This window comes from Oxyura jamaicensis, chromosome 1 (genome assembly GCF_011077185.1).
Source record: "Oxyura jamaicensis isolate SHBP4307 breed ruddy duck chromosome 1, BPBGC_Ojam_1.0, whole genome shotgun sequence".
Classification (NCBI taxonomy): domain Eukaryota; kingdom Metazoa; phylum Chordata; class Aves; order Anseriformes; family Anatidae; genus Oxyura; species Oxyura jamaicensis.
The window spans coordinates 43,873,308-43,889,862 of NC_048893.1; the positions used below are offsets into that span (position 1 = coordinate 43,873,308).

Consider the following 16,555-nt stretch of genomic DNA (forward strand, 5'->3'; position numbering starts at 1 on the left):
GAGCCGCCCCGCGCCGGGGGTCCCCGGCCGCAGCCCGCTGCGGTGGCAGCCACCTGTTGCTGGCTGTTAAACCCGGACAGGTCCGGCGCACCGGCTCCTTTTTCATTTTATTTATTTTTTTTTCTCATTTCCCCTACCATAGCCGTCGCTTCGTTTTGTTATTTTTTCTTATTTTTTCTTCTTATTTTTATTATTATTATTTTCTCCCGGCTCCGTTCGCCGCCCCTCGGGGGGGGGCCGTCCCGCCGCCTCCTGCCCGGCTCCGAGCGGGGCCGCAAAAACGGGGACCCCCCCTCAGCCCCAGCCCCCCCCCGGGCCAGGGGCAGCGGCCAGAGGCGCGGCACCAGGCGTCTGCTGGGTTCCCCCTCTCCAGTTTCAAAATTCAGGCAAATCCTGTCAAGTGACTTTGACAGGGGCGTCTTCCTTCCTGCAAAGCCCGGAGGGAAGGATCCCTGTCCCGACGGAGACTCGCCTCGTTGGTCTCTGGTGACAGAAACTGAGGCAAAACCACGTTGCTGCTGCCTCTTCTTTCTACCGCAGGCACCAAACACCCCAGGCCGCGGGCCTGGTACACGTGAACCTGCAAATCCCCCTCCTTGTGCCTGCAGCCCCCGTAGCGCACCAAGGACCCTCAGGAGCTCAGATACCAGACAAGAAGACGAGGCACTTTTACTGCCTCTCCGGTGGCAGCGCCTGCCCAGCTCATGCGGCTTCACCCTGGCTGTTCAGCCACCGCTTATCTCCCGCGCACAAGCTATTGGGACTTCTGCCACGGCAATACCCACCCGAGGCTTTTACTTAACTTCTGCAGCTGCTAGGTGAGAGGTGTTCATCACCGTGGTCATCACAGAATGCGCTCTTGATCAGTATAACCGATTCATGTAGCAATGTGATGTTTTTCATCTTTACATGCGTATCTTAAAGCACAATGTACTCATACAGCCTCTCACCACACGCCTGTTCTGCTAGCAACACAGTGCCTCGTGGCGGCTTGGCTTATTCTCCTTCCCCAAACAAGCCAATGTTACCTCCTGCATACAAAGTTTTATATCAATATAAGTATATCTGAAACATCAAGCTCAATGAATTCACTTTACCGCTTCTGGCTATAGGCAAGCTCCAAGCCTGCATAAAAATAAATAGTTTTCATTGGTAGTCTTGACATGTGTAACACAAATGCAATGCTCTTTTGGAAACAAAGCGTACAATGGAATTGAAAGAGCTATATATACGAGAAATTCCATGTTTGCATCTTCAACTATAACATATACATCATAGCTATAGCTACATAATAATCAAGTTCCAATGAATATATATAAAAATAATAGACTTTCTCAAAAGGTGTGTGTTTTGCACATTTTCATATCAAGCTCTATATAAATGATTAAGCTCCAGAAGTACCTATTATGTAAGAAACTTACATAAGGAATGTAGTTGGTGACACACCTGGCGATGCTTCCTGTTGAATAAAAGTGCTTTGACTCTAAAAGAAAAATTAAACTAATACATCTAAGAGCTGTGATTCATGGATCAGAGTTAAGGCTGTTTATTAAGTGGATTTGGTGTTTTGTTTTTTTTTTTAATCCACTGCTGAGGAGTCTTGCTCTTGCTAAGAGGCTGTTCCTACTCCTTTGCTGAGCCCCATATGAACACAAATTTCAGCACACATCTGCTGTAAGAGGCATTATGTGGCCATTGTTAGATTTAAGGTGGCCATCGTTAGGTTTAAGATGTCTTTAAATTAATTATTTTCTTGCTTTTAAGTAAGGTAGTTATTTCGATAGGTTACTCTTACTTACATGGCCACATTTTGATACACTTCAAGATGGTAAAAGCTGCAAAGCATCTGCACAGACAGCCAGATGAATAGCTGGAAATACAGACCGAGCACATGTTTCAGTGTGCTAGTACTGAGAAAATCATTCAAGATTTGGAAAGCTGATGCTCCTGAGTTGTGCTAGAAGCAGCAGTTGGATGTGTGCACCTGTATTTCATACTGACACTCGGGTTTCCTCAAAAAGAAAAAAAAAATGTTTCTTCCAAGCTTCTGCAGAGCCTCATTGATTAGTATGGAAAGTTCACAAGTATTAGTGCAGAATGATACACAATAGCTGATGACAGGATTTTTAGAAATTCAGCCTTATTTACTGCACCAACAGTAAGAATTGCTCCCTGGACTGCTATGGATGTTAATGATGTTGCCATTTCTTTTGTCAGTCTGGGAGACCCAGACATCTTTCTGCTCCTATGGCTAATGACACCTCTAACTGGGCAAATGTGCTGGATAAAGGAACTATATGACTCTTCTGAGTAACTGCAGAATAATAATGAAGGGCTTTGTTGGAAAAATGAAGGGCAGGTGGAGGAGCCTTACAAACACTCTGATCAATATTTGCTGCAAGTGACAGATGCTCACCATGTCTTGCTCAAAATCTATGAGAGAAGCAGGAGGTGTCCAAACTGCTCAGGGAAGCAGGATGAGAGATTTCGTCCTGCTCTTTTTTAAATGAGAGAATATATTGGTGAAAAATGAATGTGTTGTAGCCAAATATATGAAAGAAATGTATCTTTGTTACTGCTTTTGTTAAGAATCAGTGTTATTAGGGAAAGATGAGAACTTCGGGATGCTTCTGCCATTTTTTTCGTGGTAATCTTTACTCACTCAGCTTAACTCTGGCACAACACACCTTAAGTGCTAACTGCCCCTACCTCTGCAAATGAAAGCAGAAATCACTCTGGAAAGGGCACAGAAATCCATGGGGACCTACAGCAAGTCAACGCTACTCTTTTTAACCTCAGGGTTCACTTGAGGTACTAGTAGGCATATAAAATCCTAATATTCTTCAGAGGTCTGCTTCCTTCTGCACAATTTCCAGCAAAGTTGCCTGTATGTCATTTTCCTTGTCCCAAACTCTTCTGAATCTAGATGCTGGCATGCAAGCTAACACAAGTTGTCAGCAGCATCCTTCCAGCTCATCTTGTGCCTTCTGGCTTCTGCACTAAAATCCATTCACAGGATCCATGGACTTCTCCTTCCTATTCCCCTTTTCTCTTTTGAAACGTTTTTCATGCATTGAGCAGCTTGCGAGGCTCATGTTCCTCATCATTATGGTGCCTTGGTTGCCAGAGACAAATTGCAAATATTTGTCATTTCTACACTGAACACAGTGCCCATGATAATAGGTTTCTCTTTTCTTTTCTTTCTTTTCTTTTCTTTTCTTTCTTTTCTTTTCTTTTCTTTTCTTTTCTTTTCTTTTCTTTCTTTTCTTTTCTTTTCTTTTCTTTTCTTTTCTTTTCTTTTCTTTTCTTTTCTTTTCTTTTCTTTTCTTTTCTTTTCTTTTCTTTTCTTTTCTTTTCTTTTCTTTTTTTTTAATTTTTCTTTCCTTTTCCTTTTTTCTTTATTTTGGTATGTCATTCCCATATTCTTTTTCAGACTGGGCTCCCCTAGGAAATGGATGTTCCCAGGGAACCTGGTTGCATGTAACAAAGACAGATGCCTCTCGCTTTACTCTGTTCTATAGAAAGCCTGTGCTGGTTCTGGAATGGGAAGAAGGAAAGATCCTGAACTTCTGAGAGGTGAAGAGGAACAGGATTCAAGTTTGCAGACTATGTGCACCTTGGCAGGGATTTTACCTTGAAGTGTGTTTCCAAGAGATGAGGCAAAAGTCTTACTGAAAAAGGTGGTAGATAAATCAGAAGAGTATGTGGCATTGCACAGAAGAGTGCTGAAAAATACTCAACTGCAGAAGTAAATGAGAGATGCCATACAGATGAGCAGGGAGGTTGCATCACTTTGCTCTGTGCATAGTAAAATGGGAGGCAGTCTTTGCTTTAAGATCGCTGGTAGCACATGAAGGTCAGCACCATGTGCACTAGAAGAGAACAGACTTTAGAGTGACTGGCCTGAATCCAAGGATTTGATATTGCTAAAGATTTGATTATAAGTGTCTCATAATGTCAGCATTTTGAAATGTTTAATTTTGGTAATTCGTCTCATAAAACGTGAAAGGAGCTAAGAGCTCAGTGTGCTGAGCAACGTATGAGCCAAATTAAATCTGCTATTGCTTTTTCCCTTTCTGCATCCACTGTTGCAATAAATATGTCTGCCCTGCAATCTGCCTTCCCTTTAACTCATGCTGGGCCTCCGTGTTGTTTGAGCAGCAGGAAAAGCAGCAGCGAGGCCAGAAGTGCAGCCAAGCAGCATGAGGTGGGGACGTAGATTGGATTCTCCTTTGTGGAAGGCCACAACGACCGCACTGGGGAAGACAGTGCCAGACTGGTGGAGAGAGGCTCGTGGTTCACACAGCTCATTTCCACCGCCAGTGATGGCATCCAGATATTACCTGGTTTGGAGATGCAGCACTCCAGTCGAATACAGGATGTGGCAGCAGTATTTCCATCAGCAGCACTTGCAAACTGACCATCTCTGGATTTCAAAAGGCGTTTTTGTAATTTCAGTCTTTGCATTTCAGGGTAGTGGTTTGAAACAAATAGCTCTACAACTCCCTGTATGAAGTGACATAATTTGACAGCTGTTGTAAATCACACAAGTACATTACAATACCGGGGTTCAGTGGCAAGCTCACACATAAATCTTTTCCAACTCACCCAGTTCTGGGGATTTAAAAATAAAAGTCCTGAAGGTCTTGCTCACGCCCCTTGTGCTCTTGCAGCCAGTGTTTGCATTATGGTGGCACTGCTCCACCTCTCAGGATTGCCTCTCTCTTGCATTCAGTTTGGCAAATCCTATTATTTGAGGCACCGCCATAAAGGCAGGTCTGGTTGTGCTACACACAGCCCATGAGACAATATCAGGGGAAGAAAAGAGGTGCTGCTCTAGGGAGCGCGTGAATTTGGCTGGCGGGACTGGAACTGCAAAGGAAGCCACCAGCATTCATCTAGATGTAATCCAGATGATCTTGTAACAGAAGAGGGCACTCAGGGGCCAGACAGCAAATAAACCACATCACGTTATGCAACAAGGGAAAATCGTTGCGAGAGTGGACAGAATCCTCCTGTGAGCTCGACGCAGCTTATAGCTGGTGGGCCTGGGGTTCATTCATGCACATTGAAAGCCCAGTCACTTCAAAACAATCTCTGTGAACACACTCGAGACAGCTCATCGAAAACATCTGAAGTAACATCCCTGTGTAGACAGGACTTCATTATGTTACTTGTTATTGTTTTCGGTCAGTCCTCACCTGCTCTTTAAAGCACAACATACATTATGAGAGAAAATTATTGCTCATTATTGTCGTATTCCTTAATTGCCTTCTATATTAGTGCATTGAAAGGAATGCATTTTTCCTCTTCTGCCCTCTGCCTGCATCCAGCAGCAATCAGCATTTTCTACAGAGCTCAGAATTGCTTGCATTCTTATAAAAATGCCTCAGCCATATGGGATTTGCTGAGACCAAATAAAAAGTGCACGACTTGGGAAAATGCAATACTTTATACTGTGTATTGATTCCATGGCCACCGTACAAACAGAAAGTGTTCGTGAAAAGAATGTCCACAGGCTTTAGCGGTGTGAGAGTTCACGTTCTGCACAGGCCAGGCGTGGCTGGAGCTCGCCGGTCAAGAAAGTATGACGTTGCACTAAGGGGCAGGGGTGAACTTTGGTGCTTGTAAATATATTGCACCAGCCAAGCTCCAGCTGCAACCTTGCAGTTTTCCAGGCAGATCTACTTCCTTTTGCCAAAGGAATGTGCGCGACTGCAGCTAATTTTGTGCTGTATAAATAATGCTGATAGAGAGACAAGCCTGAGATTAGATAGGCTAGATAGCCAAAATAATAGATTAAATTGGAAAGGTGAAGCATTTGTTAATCAGAAATATGAGTATGTTCCTTAAGAAGCTGCAGGAACCCGACTGTAATGATGACGAATGAGAGATCCTAGAATAATAAGATCAGTCTTGCATATAGGCAGAGCTGCAACCAAGACTCCGTATGACATGGATGTGCTTGTTGTACAGAGAAATTGGGCCTTTATGTTCTGATAGAGGACATTTCCTCTTCTTAACGGCCTGCGCTTGACACGCTGACAGAGCGAAAGCTGCACTGTGTGCCTGGTGCTGCTCTGCTCTTTCCCCTTCTGCTCCATCTTCCCTCCAGCATCTTCCCTCCTGTGGCATTACAGGGCCAGACAGAGGGACACCGAGGGCAGGGTTCATTGCCAGGGGGTCAGACACCAGGCTGGTATCCTGACCATAGTGTTCTGCTTAACAGAGACACCGGAAGGATGGCAGGTATTTATCTACTTTAATATATAGCTTTGCATCTTTCCTATGAATTTCCAAAGTTCACCATATTTTCCCCTGCAACATTTAAATAATTGTCACATTACTGCGTGAATAGCGTGAAAATCTGTTAACAGGCCAGAGGTCGAACTGAAGCCCTGGCTAGACCCAGTTTGTTTTATTCCTAATAATCTAGCACTTGTTTTTTTAAGGAATGACAAAATGCCTCTGATTCTTAAAGAAGTTATTTTAAGCTGCAGTCAGCCAGCCTGTGACAGGAGCCACGTTTTGCTAAACCATGCAAATCATGTGCTGATTTTTACTTAAGGTTTTCTTTTCTTCTCCTTACTCTCTTTGTATCAGTATCATTTCTGGGAAACCAGAACAAAATTTTGCATGGAAAGCTTCTGCACAGATGTGCCGTCAGCACTTCCACTGCTTATCTGTGTCACTCTTACCTGAGGTGGTGTTTGTTTTATAAAAACTCACTGTAGGCTGGGCCTTAAAAGGTACTGCACAGTTGTTGGATTGACATGTGGAGAAGGAAGGATATGCTGAGTTTTTTGCTCTAGTCTATTCCTAGCGCTATCTCTCCTAACTAGGAAATAAAAGAATAAAATGTCTAAAAGCCACAACTTTCAAAATTTTCAGATGCTTATGTTTGCACAGGATCCCAGAAAAGTAACCTGATTTCCAAAATAGGTGAACGTTTGCAATTCCTGTGAAGAACAATGAAAATTCATCATTCTCTGAAAGATCGTTTCATTCTACAAGTTTCCCACACAGGATTTCCATACCAAGTATCAGGCCCACACTGTGGAAAACACTGGTACAGGATGATGATACAAAAAAGATTTGGGCCCCCACCAAATTCTACCAAATGTATCGAGAATCTGCCATGTTTAATCTCCTAGGCATATTATGTTGGAATGAATTATAAAAAGACTTCAGGGTGAAGCTATGACTAATCAGAACAGCAGGTAACAAGAAGTCTGCTGAGAGAATAAAGCAGGGAATTCGCTGCAGAGCAAGACGCACAGGGTGCTGCGTAACAGGAGGCTCTGCCAAAGGCTAGCTGCACGTGGGCAGCCTTGTCGCCCTTCAGAGGCAACCCTTTCATTCAGCCCGTCTCCAGGCAGCCACTTTCTTCACTCTCCTGTACAGAAGCAGCAGAGTAAAAGCATCAAGATCAGGTGGGCAGCCTGCTACTTCACACTTTGGTAAGGAGACTTTGCCAAAATTAGGGACGAGGGAAGTGAGCTGCTGGTTGCCTTCCTCTTCAATCCTCTTTGCAGATAGGAATCTAGACACTGGACTTTCTTCCTGCTGCATAATATATACCTTTCCTCATTCTTCTGAGCAGTATATACCTTGACTCATTTCTGTCAAACTTCAAAGGCACAGAAATCAGAGGGAGATCTCTCAGACCTCTTCTCACCAGAATGAAATCATATTGTCTCACCTCAGGACAGGCAAACAGTGAGTCTGAGCTGAGATCTTAAAGATGAGGGTGTTATCTTTTCATCTTCAGCGTCTAGTTAACATCCAAGCTTCTTATCCAAGTTTGTCTCAATCTAGTAGGCAAAAACTCCAATGTGGATTTTATTTAAAAATAGTTAAATAGGTGCAGTATCTGTTTATTGAGGTACAACTATTTTCACGAGAAGTCAAAGAGCAGAAACAGAATGCAGGACTCAAAATCTAAAGTAAGACTGCTGAAAGAATAACAATGGTTCTATTGTACTCCTGTACAAAAGCAAATATGATGGCCTAATTGAGTTTTATTGGGCGCTGCTTTCTAATTGTTGATGTGACTGAACAATCCAAATTGTCGAAGGCGCTTGGCTGATACTCTGAGTAGTGTGATTCCTTAAGAGCACCTAGCTATGACACAGCATCCACCTTTAATTGGTACCTTTCATCTCAGATAACTGAGGAATTAAGAGGATAAACACAGCCACCTTAGGTTTTCATTACTTGTCTGTCTCTTTTATAGGCCTTTACAGTTCAGCAGCTCTAAACGTCATGAAGCAACCGGTTCATGAGAGAAGCCTCCAAGAAATTCAACACACACGAGTTCAAAAGGCTGGTTGCTTTAAACCCTCTTTGAAGCTTTCACACATGTGAAATCCAAGAAATTGTTTTAAATAAAAGCTCTAAACGTGAGACTGGGCAGCTCAGTCTGCAGAGGGCTTGTAAATGCAGAAGAGTAGACTGACAGCACAATTACCTGTAAGGTGTGCCCGCTGCGTGCTGGGAAAAGGCTGAGCTTGGGTTTTTGTTCATGTCACCACATGTGACAGAAGGTCACCCGAAAGGTGATTCCTGCTGTCCTACCTCTGCAGCTCTCATGCTGACTGGCTCTGGCAGTCAGGCTGCCTGCTGAGGACTGTCTTTGTCTGGCACAGCTGACTCCAGCCGTGGTTTGGTTGAGAAGGATGTGGGCATCATGCGAGAACATGTGTCGCACTGGGTGACACTAGCTGTTTGTGGTGGCAGAACCTCCTGACTGTCCCCTTACTCTTCTCTCTTAATTTTGAATATCAACAATTAATACTATCCCCTAATTCTCTCTGTGTTTGCAACGTATTATTGGATCCTTTTTTATGGAGCCATGAATGGAGAGAATAGACAGGTAACTATTAGATTAGATCAATCTGTCTATTGAGAGCACTGGGGCTATATGACTCATGGAATTATCTGAGTAGGCAAAAAACCAAAGTATTAAAAGAGTGGTTGTGATCAATACAAATAAACATGTTTTTGTTCTTGCTGAGAATAGGGAGGGAAAAAAAAAGTAACCTTGTAATATAGATTGGCTTGGTTTGAAAACACCCATAAGGAAAAAAAGGTTATAGCTGGTCAAGTTCACAGACCTGCTGGAAATGGTGTCCCCTTTCACACATGGACCAGGCTTTCAAGAACTCTCCAAAGTGGCAGGAACTTAGGTTACATTTCTTCATGATTTAGGCAGAAAGTAAATTGGTTGAGTCTTACATTACTTGAGCAAGAGCTCTAAGGCAGTAGAGGACCCTGACTGTGCTTCTCTCAGTTCTTTTGATTGAGGCTGATGCTTTTTTCCAAGAGAGTTGAAGACTGAAACAGACCGCAGGAGAAAGATGCTTTACCTGGTGGTAAAGATCAGTTTGAATGATCTTGAAAGATGATGATGATTGAAAGATTAAATTACTCATCTGAATGGTGGAATTATCTCTACGACACTCTGGCAGGCTTCAGTTCCATATCCAGTGAAAGTTCATTTATATTTTGCAAAATGAAGTGGCACTAACAAGAAGGATTGAGGGTGTACAGTGCCAAAGTCACCTCCAACCTTTACGGGAGGTAGGGGAGATGAGTTAAGCAGAGGAGAGGGTGCATATAGCAAGCCTCTCACAACCTGAAAAATGATCTGAACTCCCCCAGTGAAAGGGAGGCGTTAAGCCTTCCTATAATGCCGGCTTGACCACAAAATTTACACTTAAATTACTCAGAAGTTCTGGAAAAATCACTTTGAAACACATTTACCATCTTCCAGGATAAAAACGTCAAACTAAGTCACCCAAAATGTACAATCAAATCTTCATTAAAAATAAGGCCACCTCATTTTTATGGTATTTTTCATAGCTTAGAATATATTCTAAATACACCTACAAGCAAACCTTTTCCTTGGTGTCTTAGAACGAGACAGTACCTCAAGCTGCTCCTGGGCTGGACTTACTGCAACTTCTTGTCTCTACAGACAGACTGCAAATTAAATAGGAGTGAAAGTATTATGCATTATATTAAAAAAAAAAAAAAAAAAAAAAAAGTTAATAGAAAGATGCCTAGGAAGGCAGCCAAGTGACACATTCTGAGTATTATTTCCAAGCAAATATTGATTGCCATTTGTAAAGAGGTAGCACAAGATGTAAAGCTATCTTGAGATCATAACCATAATTACTGCTGTCTGAGAACTGATATGACCCTTGATGCAAATACCAACCATGATGATGAATGTGGGCCACTATTTTTTTTTTTCCTGCAAGTTCTTGACCTTTGAATTTCTGTTCCTGAAATTGGTGTTTCTTGTACGCAGCTTTCACTAGGTTATTAACTTTGTAGTGAACTATTCTCCTAAGTATGCTTCATTATCCATAATAATTCCACAGAAGTTAATTTATGATAGGAGTAGTTTTGACTTGTAGAAGGACCTTAGAGATTACCATTCCACCGTGCTGGACACCTGCAGACACACACGATTAACTCTGAGAAATTTATCTTTTGGTTAGGTCTCATTTTGTTTGAGAGTTCATATTAGCTGACCAGGTGTTTTTCAGCACTACATTTCAAAGACAGAGGATTAGCTTTGTCTGACTTAAATAGGAATGTTCTTGAATGATTAGGGAAATTCATTTTGGCTATCTGATGCCATCTAGAAGGAAGGTATGAAAGTGGTATGTGCCATGCCGCTTGGAAACCTGCAGCTAAGATAAAGGTTTTCCACTATTCTACTATTAAACACTCAAGCAACTGAATGAGCATAGCCATAATCGCCAGCCTTGATTACTCAAGCACGTAATACAGTTCAGTGCTTCAACATCTAAGGTGTCACCTTGGTAGGAGTTATTGAACATGTGGTCTCAACAATTGCTCTATTACATGTGCACAGCTCCTATTGCTTCTCATTATCCTTCTGCAGCACAGTCACAACCAAATAAGGCAGGAGGAGACTTTAACAGATTTGTGACTTCTCTTGAAATAATTTGGCATCAGAGACAATTAATACAGTTGCCCCTTTCAGAAATTGAATTTGTTCTGTTCATGTCCTGCACATTCTTGTTGCTGAGGATAATTACTCCTGATCCTTAGAAAATTTCAACAAAACAAAAATGGACTGGAGCAGGAAGCAAATCCTGTTACCTATATATGTTACCTATTCATACAGGTTTCTCTTTCAAATAGGCTATCTCAGAGCATCAAGACAGGGAAAGTACTTCAGTAACTGACTGTCAGACTGTGCAAGACAAATTCTGCACATATTTTCAGCATGGAGAAACTTACCCTCTTGTACCCAGAGAATGCCAAAGAAGTGGACAACAATGGGAAAATGATTAACAGAGTGGCAGTATAATTTGTGAAGCAAATTTATGTTGCAGCAGAGAAGGCATTGCCAGATTCCATTTTTTCCCAAGTCATGCTGGTTCCCATCAAATTCATTCAGTTTATAAATATAAAGTCCTGATTTTTCCAATTTGGCTCATGTTATGACTGTCAGGATGCTTTCTCTCCCATCTCCTGTATCACCACTGCTTAAAGTACCCCTGTGCTTTACATTCTTAGCCCAGGCATTTTTGTGCAACTTTTTTTTTGTGCATACCTTCAGTGTTGCCAAAGTGACCTCATTACACTTCTGTGGCTTTACGCCTAATCCAGCACAGCCATTCTCTGATGAGAATCCAAAAGTTAGGTGTACAATTCATCCTACAAGGTATATACAAGATGCTTTGGAAAGAGCTCAGTGTGAATTTCAGAGCAAAGTCTGAAATTGTGGGACTGGCAACTAGCAAAAACATCAACCATCTGTAAATCTGATACGGAAATCCCTGAACAGAATGAATATCAATGAGGCAGCTGATGTGCCAACATGTCTACTGACTATATCAAATATCTCCATTTGGCTTGTACTTTGCTTTTCTGTCATTTTCCATGTTGTATGTTTCTTCACCTCTTGTTATCAATTACTAGCAGTTACAACACTACAATAACCTGACTATATCCTACATTAATAACTGCTGCATTCCCTTCAGATGCTAAATGAAGAAATTATTACAAAAAGGAAGACAAAAGCTATTTTAATTCTGGGAGAACAACGAATAAAAAGACAGAGAGCTCTCAGGACCCCAAAGCAGGTATTAGCAAAAAGTTGCCAAAATAGTTGAAGAGACATCACACAGGCAAGAATGGTATTTTCAATTTACCTCTGCAGCTCAGACGGGGATCACAAATACCCAGTTGTCAAGCAGGGAAATTACTGATTCATCTTATCAAGGCGTTTATTTGCGACTTGATGTTGATTGTCAATAATTTTCCTAACACAGGGAGGACAACATTGACCATTGTTCAGCTCCCTTCCCTCCATTCCCAGATCCTGAGGAAGGTATTCGTACAACTTTGTGAACATTTAGCTCTTTGTTGCCTTGGACTAGATAAACCACTTCTCCAAGCTAGCAACAACCTCACACAGTTTCTCCGATGAGCTTAGAAACCATGGTGACAGGAGAAATATCTAGGATGAAAGACAGAGAAATTACAAAGTTATTTTCTTGAGAATCACTGCAGAGAAAGGTCTTACACTTTTCTTCTCAGATTTGCAGCTGAGCTAATCATCTTGATGTATAAAACACACCTTTTTGCTACAAAGACGGGATTAGAGTGCTAAGAAGTTTTCCGGAAAATTAGCCAGCGTGGTAAGAAAATTCAGGGATTTTACTCCGCCAACTTAACGGAACCCAAAACCACATTCTTTTTCTGTGTTCAGATAGGGCCAGGCTAAAGATCCAGTTGATCAGCATTCCAGGCTACTGTGAAATGTTACACCCATTTTTACAGATGAGTAAACTGAGATGTGTTAGTGTCAGTCAAAATAAGAGCTCAAGGAAGTAAGTTTTATGGTCTAAGCAGTAGCCAGAAATACTTTCGACTTTTTGGGTAAAAACAAATCTTTCAAAATGTAAATGCTCATCTATATTTATGTAGGTTTACGTCTACAGGGCATCTTCTTCAGCTGCCAGGCAGAAAATACTTTGGCTTTTCATTTCTGTTAATCACACAGGTTATGATCCCCATGACTGCACTCAAGATTAAAGGTACGAGATTATGGATGGCCTCCTGGGCATTAGAAAAAACTTTTTTATTACTAGCAATTGTTCTTCCTAATCATAATAAAATGCAAACTAAATAAATTGTATTATCGTTATTGTTATCTTTGTATCATGGTATGTGATTTGACTATGAAAAGCAATGACTAGATTTAATATTATTAAATAATAATAACGTTACCTCTGTATTACATCACAAAGCATCTAGAATTTCCAGTCAAAGATCAGGCATCCATGGTGCAGCTAATTTTAGTTCTTACTAGCAGTTATTGCTACCTACAGAAAATAGCAGGCTTTATACAAGATCTCACGTGGCACATGCAGAATTCACTACCCTGCAGGCAATCTGGGGACCTCCTTTCCCTGGAATCCAGAGGAATTAATATCCATCTCGGGCATTCAGTGCCAGCCTACCTTTGATATATTACACAGATTTCCATCCTCTAATTATGGATGAAAGAAGCACGTGTCCTTCACTGAACCCAGTTGGCTTGGAGGAGAACTTCCTAAGAGCTATTGTTAGGAAGAGGAATGAGGTATTCATTTCCTATAGTGACTTAGCAAAAATAGCTTAACAAACCAGGCAAACAGTAAGATCCTCAATTAAAGGACAGCCAATAAAGCAAGAATAAGCAAAGAATTACTAGCCATGGACTTGCCTACTCATCAAAGCACAGATGAATGCATCTATGCTGACATAAATACGTTTAGGATGTATGGTGTATCTACCTGCAACTCTTCCTTCATCTGTCCTAGGAGTAGTACCGTCACAACTGTTTTGCATAAAAAAAAAAAAATCACACTGCCAACAGAGAAAGAGTAAAATAAATGCTACACAGCTGAAGCTAAGCATGGTATTTTTCTTCTGAAGTTCAACTGCTCAGTGACCCATCCCATACCATCTGCTCTTTTCATGGAGTTTTTTTCTTCACATTGCTATGTGACTGGTGGCCCATTGGCAAAGGACCCAAAAGAATTATCTGGAAATTTAGCATCTTCAATCTGCAGTGGTTAGACAGGATTTTTTTCTTCCAAGAGATGAAAAAAATGTGTGTGCAATCTGGCTGCATCTGAATGCCAAAAGCAATATGATAGCTCTGAATGTCTGGGAAAAGCTTTTAAAAAAATTGTTTTGTTTATTTATTTATTTTTTGGCCTTGTTTCTTAAGGAAACCAGGCTTAGGAAATCACACTCAGCCTGCCAAACATTTTGAGTAGCTTTTGAACCTGTTGCAATTCCTGAGCCAAGTCCAGCCTAATATGATCAAGGGGTAAAAGGACTCAAAAGTTTATGTCCTCACAAGTTTTGCAGAAGTCAGGGAAAATGAAAAGGAAAAAGCTCAAAATAAAGGCAGGCCACTATGACTGTAAAGATTGAAGTAAAACCTCTAGCTATCCCTTAAGCTTGCTGTGGCCAGCTGATCAGCACAGGTGTCTCTGAACGTATCACAATTCCCACCCGCTTTCCTCTCATAAACCCCCAGTCTTTAGGTGGCATGTGGGCAGTGTAGCAGCAGAGATGTGGCTTTGCAGCAATGGGTGTGCAGGAGAAGGTAGGAGATGCTGTGCCCAGGCTGCATTAGTTCTGCTTGTGGAACAGCTTTGCTTATTTTCTGTTTCTGTCTCTTACCTGACACTGTTTTCTTCCCACAGCAAACTAAATAATTTATTATCAGTCATCTGATTTCTATTATAGATAGATCTGTTCAAGCTCATGGATAAGACCACAAAAAGCTGTATCTCAAAGAAATATAAGCCCTGGGACTAAATGAACAAATTAGGTCAAATTAAGGAGAACAGGTTAATCCTTTGAACTCTGTGAGAAGCTGTTCTGGGCAGGACACTCCTCCAACCCCTTTTAAAATTTCTTTTCTTTCTCCAGAAGCCTTCTCATTTTGGTGTCTTTTTCCTATGTCTTGCCAAGTCGCTCTCACCCCAGGACCACTGCTCTCTCTCTACTGCCCACTCTGCCATCCAGTCATATTGAAGATCTAGAGAACAAAGATACTTATTTTGCCAGTTCCCCAAGGGCCTACTTTGTTGGATGCTATTTCACAACAGGTGAAATATTGCTTTAATAAAGTCCAAGAGGAGAAACTATTGAATACGTATCTCTGGTGGAATCTTTTACCTTAAAGGTAAAACTGGAGGGAATTCCTGTATAAGACGATTACCATGGGGACAGAGGATAGTATGCTGACTTCAGATATGGGAGACTCCTAAGATACTGATACCTATTCCTTAGCTCTAGGCACATGTACAGATGTCTCTTTTCCTTTATTTACTCCACTCCTGGTACTTTCTTGTATTTAAAAGCAGCTTTCTTCACAGCATAACCTCTGTCAGGGCTGTTTCTTCCCTCTACACAAATCGTAAACGTTAGTTTACCGCTGAAGACCAAGAAAAACATCCCTTTAAAAAGCTCCACGCTCGCTCACGAGATCGATCAAAAAAACTTTGTCTACTGTTTTTAAGTGGATATTACTGTTTTAATTACATGTAAATAACGTCACAAGACATTAACTTTTTTGTTGTTGTTTCTTAAATAGAAACCACTCCACTAGATTTGCATCTAACTTCAGGTATTTTTCTTTATTAACTGAGCGTGGCTTATAAAGCAGGGCTGAAGGATTGCCTTTAACAGGACAAGAAGGGGTGTGCACGTGTGTGAATGAAGTAAAAGCGGCGTTTAAGGTCTGTGGGTGCAGGTGTTAGCCCGGAGCTCCGTGAGGCTCCTGGCTCCATCCCGTCACGGCCCACCCGCTCCCCTTGCGCTTCCCCATCCTCGCCTACAGCTCCCGTCAGGCCGCGGCTCAGGCCCCGCCGCCCGCTGCCTGCGGCCCGCCCGCGCTCCGGCCCGGGAGCGGCCGCTCGTCCGCCTCCCCGGCTCGCCGGGCAGCACCGAAGCGGGACAAGGGAGCGCCTGCGGGTCTCACCCGGGCCGGGCCGGGCCGCGAGCACCGTCCCGCGCTGTGGAGGCGCGGCGGCGGGCAGCCCGCGGCGCTGCTGGGCCTTCCGCAGGCGGCGGCGCCGCTGCCCCTCCCTCTCGCTAAGATGGCGGCGCCGCTGGCGGTAAATTCGGGTAAGAGGAGCCCCGCGAGGCGCGGGCCGGGCCGGGCGGCGGCAGCGCTGCGGCGTGCCCGGCCCCGGGGCGCTGCGGGGAGGCCTGCGCGGAGCGGGCTGCCCGGCCCGGGGGGCTCGGCGGTGGGGCGTCGCTTCGGGGTCGCGCGCTTTGAGGCCGTCCGCAGTGAAATTGCGGTCTGGGAGCGCGGAGGGAGTTTGTCTTGCGGGGAGTGTGGCGAAGGGTTAGGAGCAGCGGGAGCCCCTGCGATCCCTTCAGTCACAAGGAGCGGGTGGGGGCTGCTGAGGCAGCGCTCACCCGGTAAAACTGCACGGTAACCTAAATCAAGAGGAAAAGAGGAATAATCCGACAGTAATTTAAGAAGTCATCTGGTGTC

General features: G+C 42.9%; 1 protein-coding gene and 2 long non-coding RNA genes across 4 annotated transcripts in view; 1 reads left to right on the forward strand and 2 right to left on the reverse strand.

Moving 5' to 3' along the window:
* Positions 1–7,687: 7,687 nt before the first annotated feature.
* LOC118172288 lies at positions 7,688–9,934 on the reverse strand. Its single transcript, XR_004753627.1, has 3 exons — positions 9,892–9,934; positions 9,117–9,336; positions 7,688–7,814 (listed from the first exon to the last, which is right to left on the reverse strand). It is a non-coding gene; the product is annotated as an uncharacterized LOC118172288 (long non-coding RNA).
* A 6-nt stretch (positions 9,935–9,940) lies between these two features.
* Positions 9,941–13,705, reverse strand: LOC118172296. Its single transcript, XR_004753630.1, has 3 exons — positions 13,512–13,705; positions 12,198–12,308; positions 9,941–9,984 (listed from the first exon to the last, which is right to left on the reverse strand). It is a non-coding gene; the product is annotated as an uncharacterized LOC118172296 (long non-coding RNA).
* Positions 13,706–16,021: 2,316 nt separating this feature from the next.
* Positions 16,022–16,555, forward strand: part of NUP205 (nucleoporin 205) — a 53,867-nt gene continuing 53,333 nt past the window's right edge. For both annotated transcript variants that reach the window (XM_035336101.1, XM_035336109.1), the window contains exon 1: positions 16,022–16,179. In XM_035336101.1, coding sequence (XP_035191992.1) covers positions 16,152–16,179 — 28 coding nt within the window. In that variant the 5' untranslated portion in view covers positions 16,022–16,151. The remainder of the gene's footprint in view (positions 16,180–16,555) is intronic.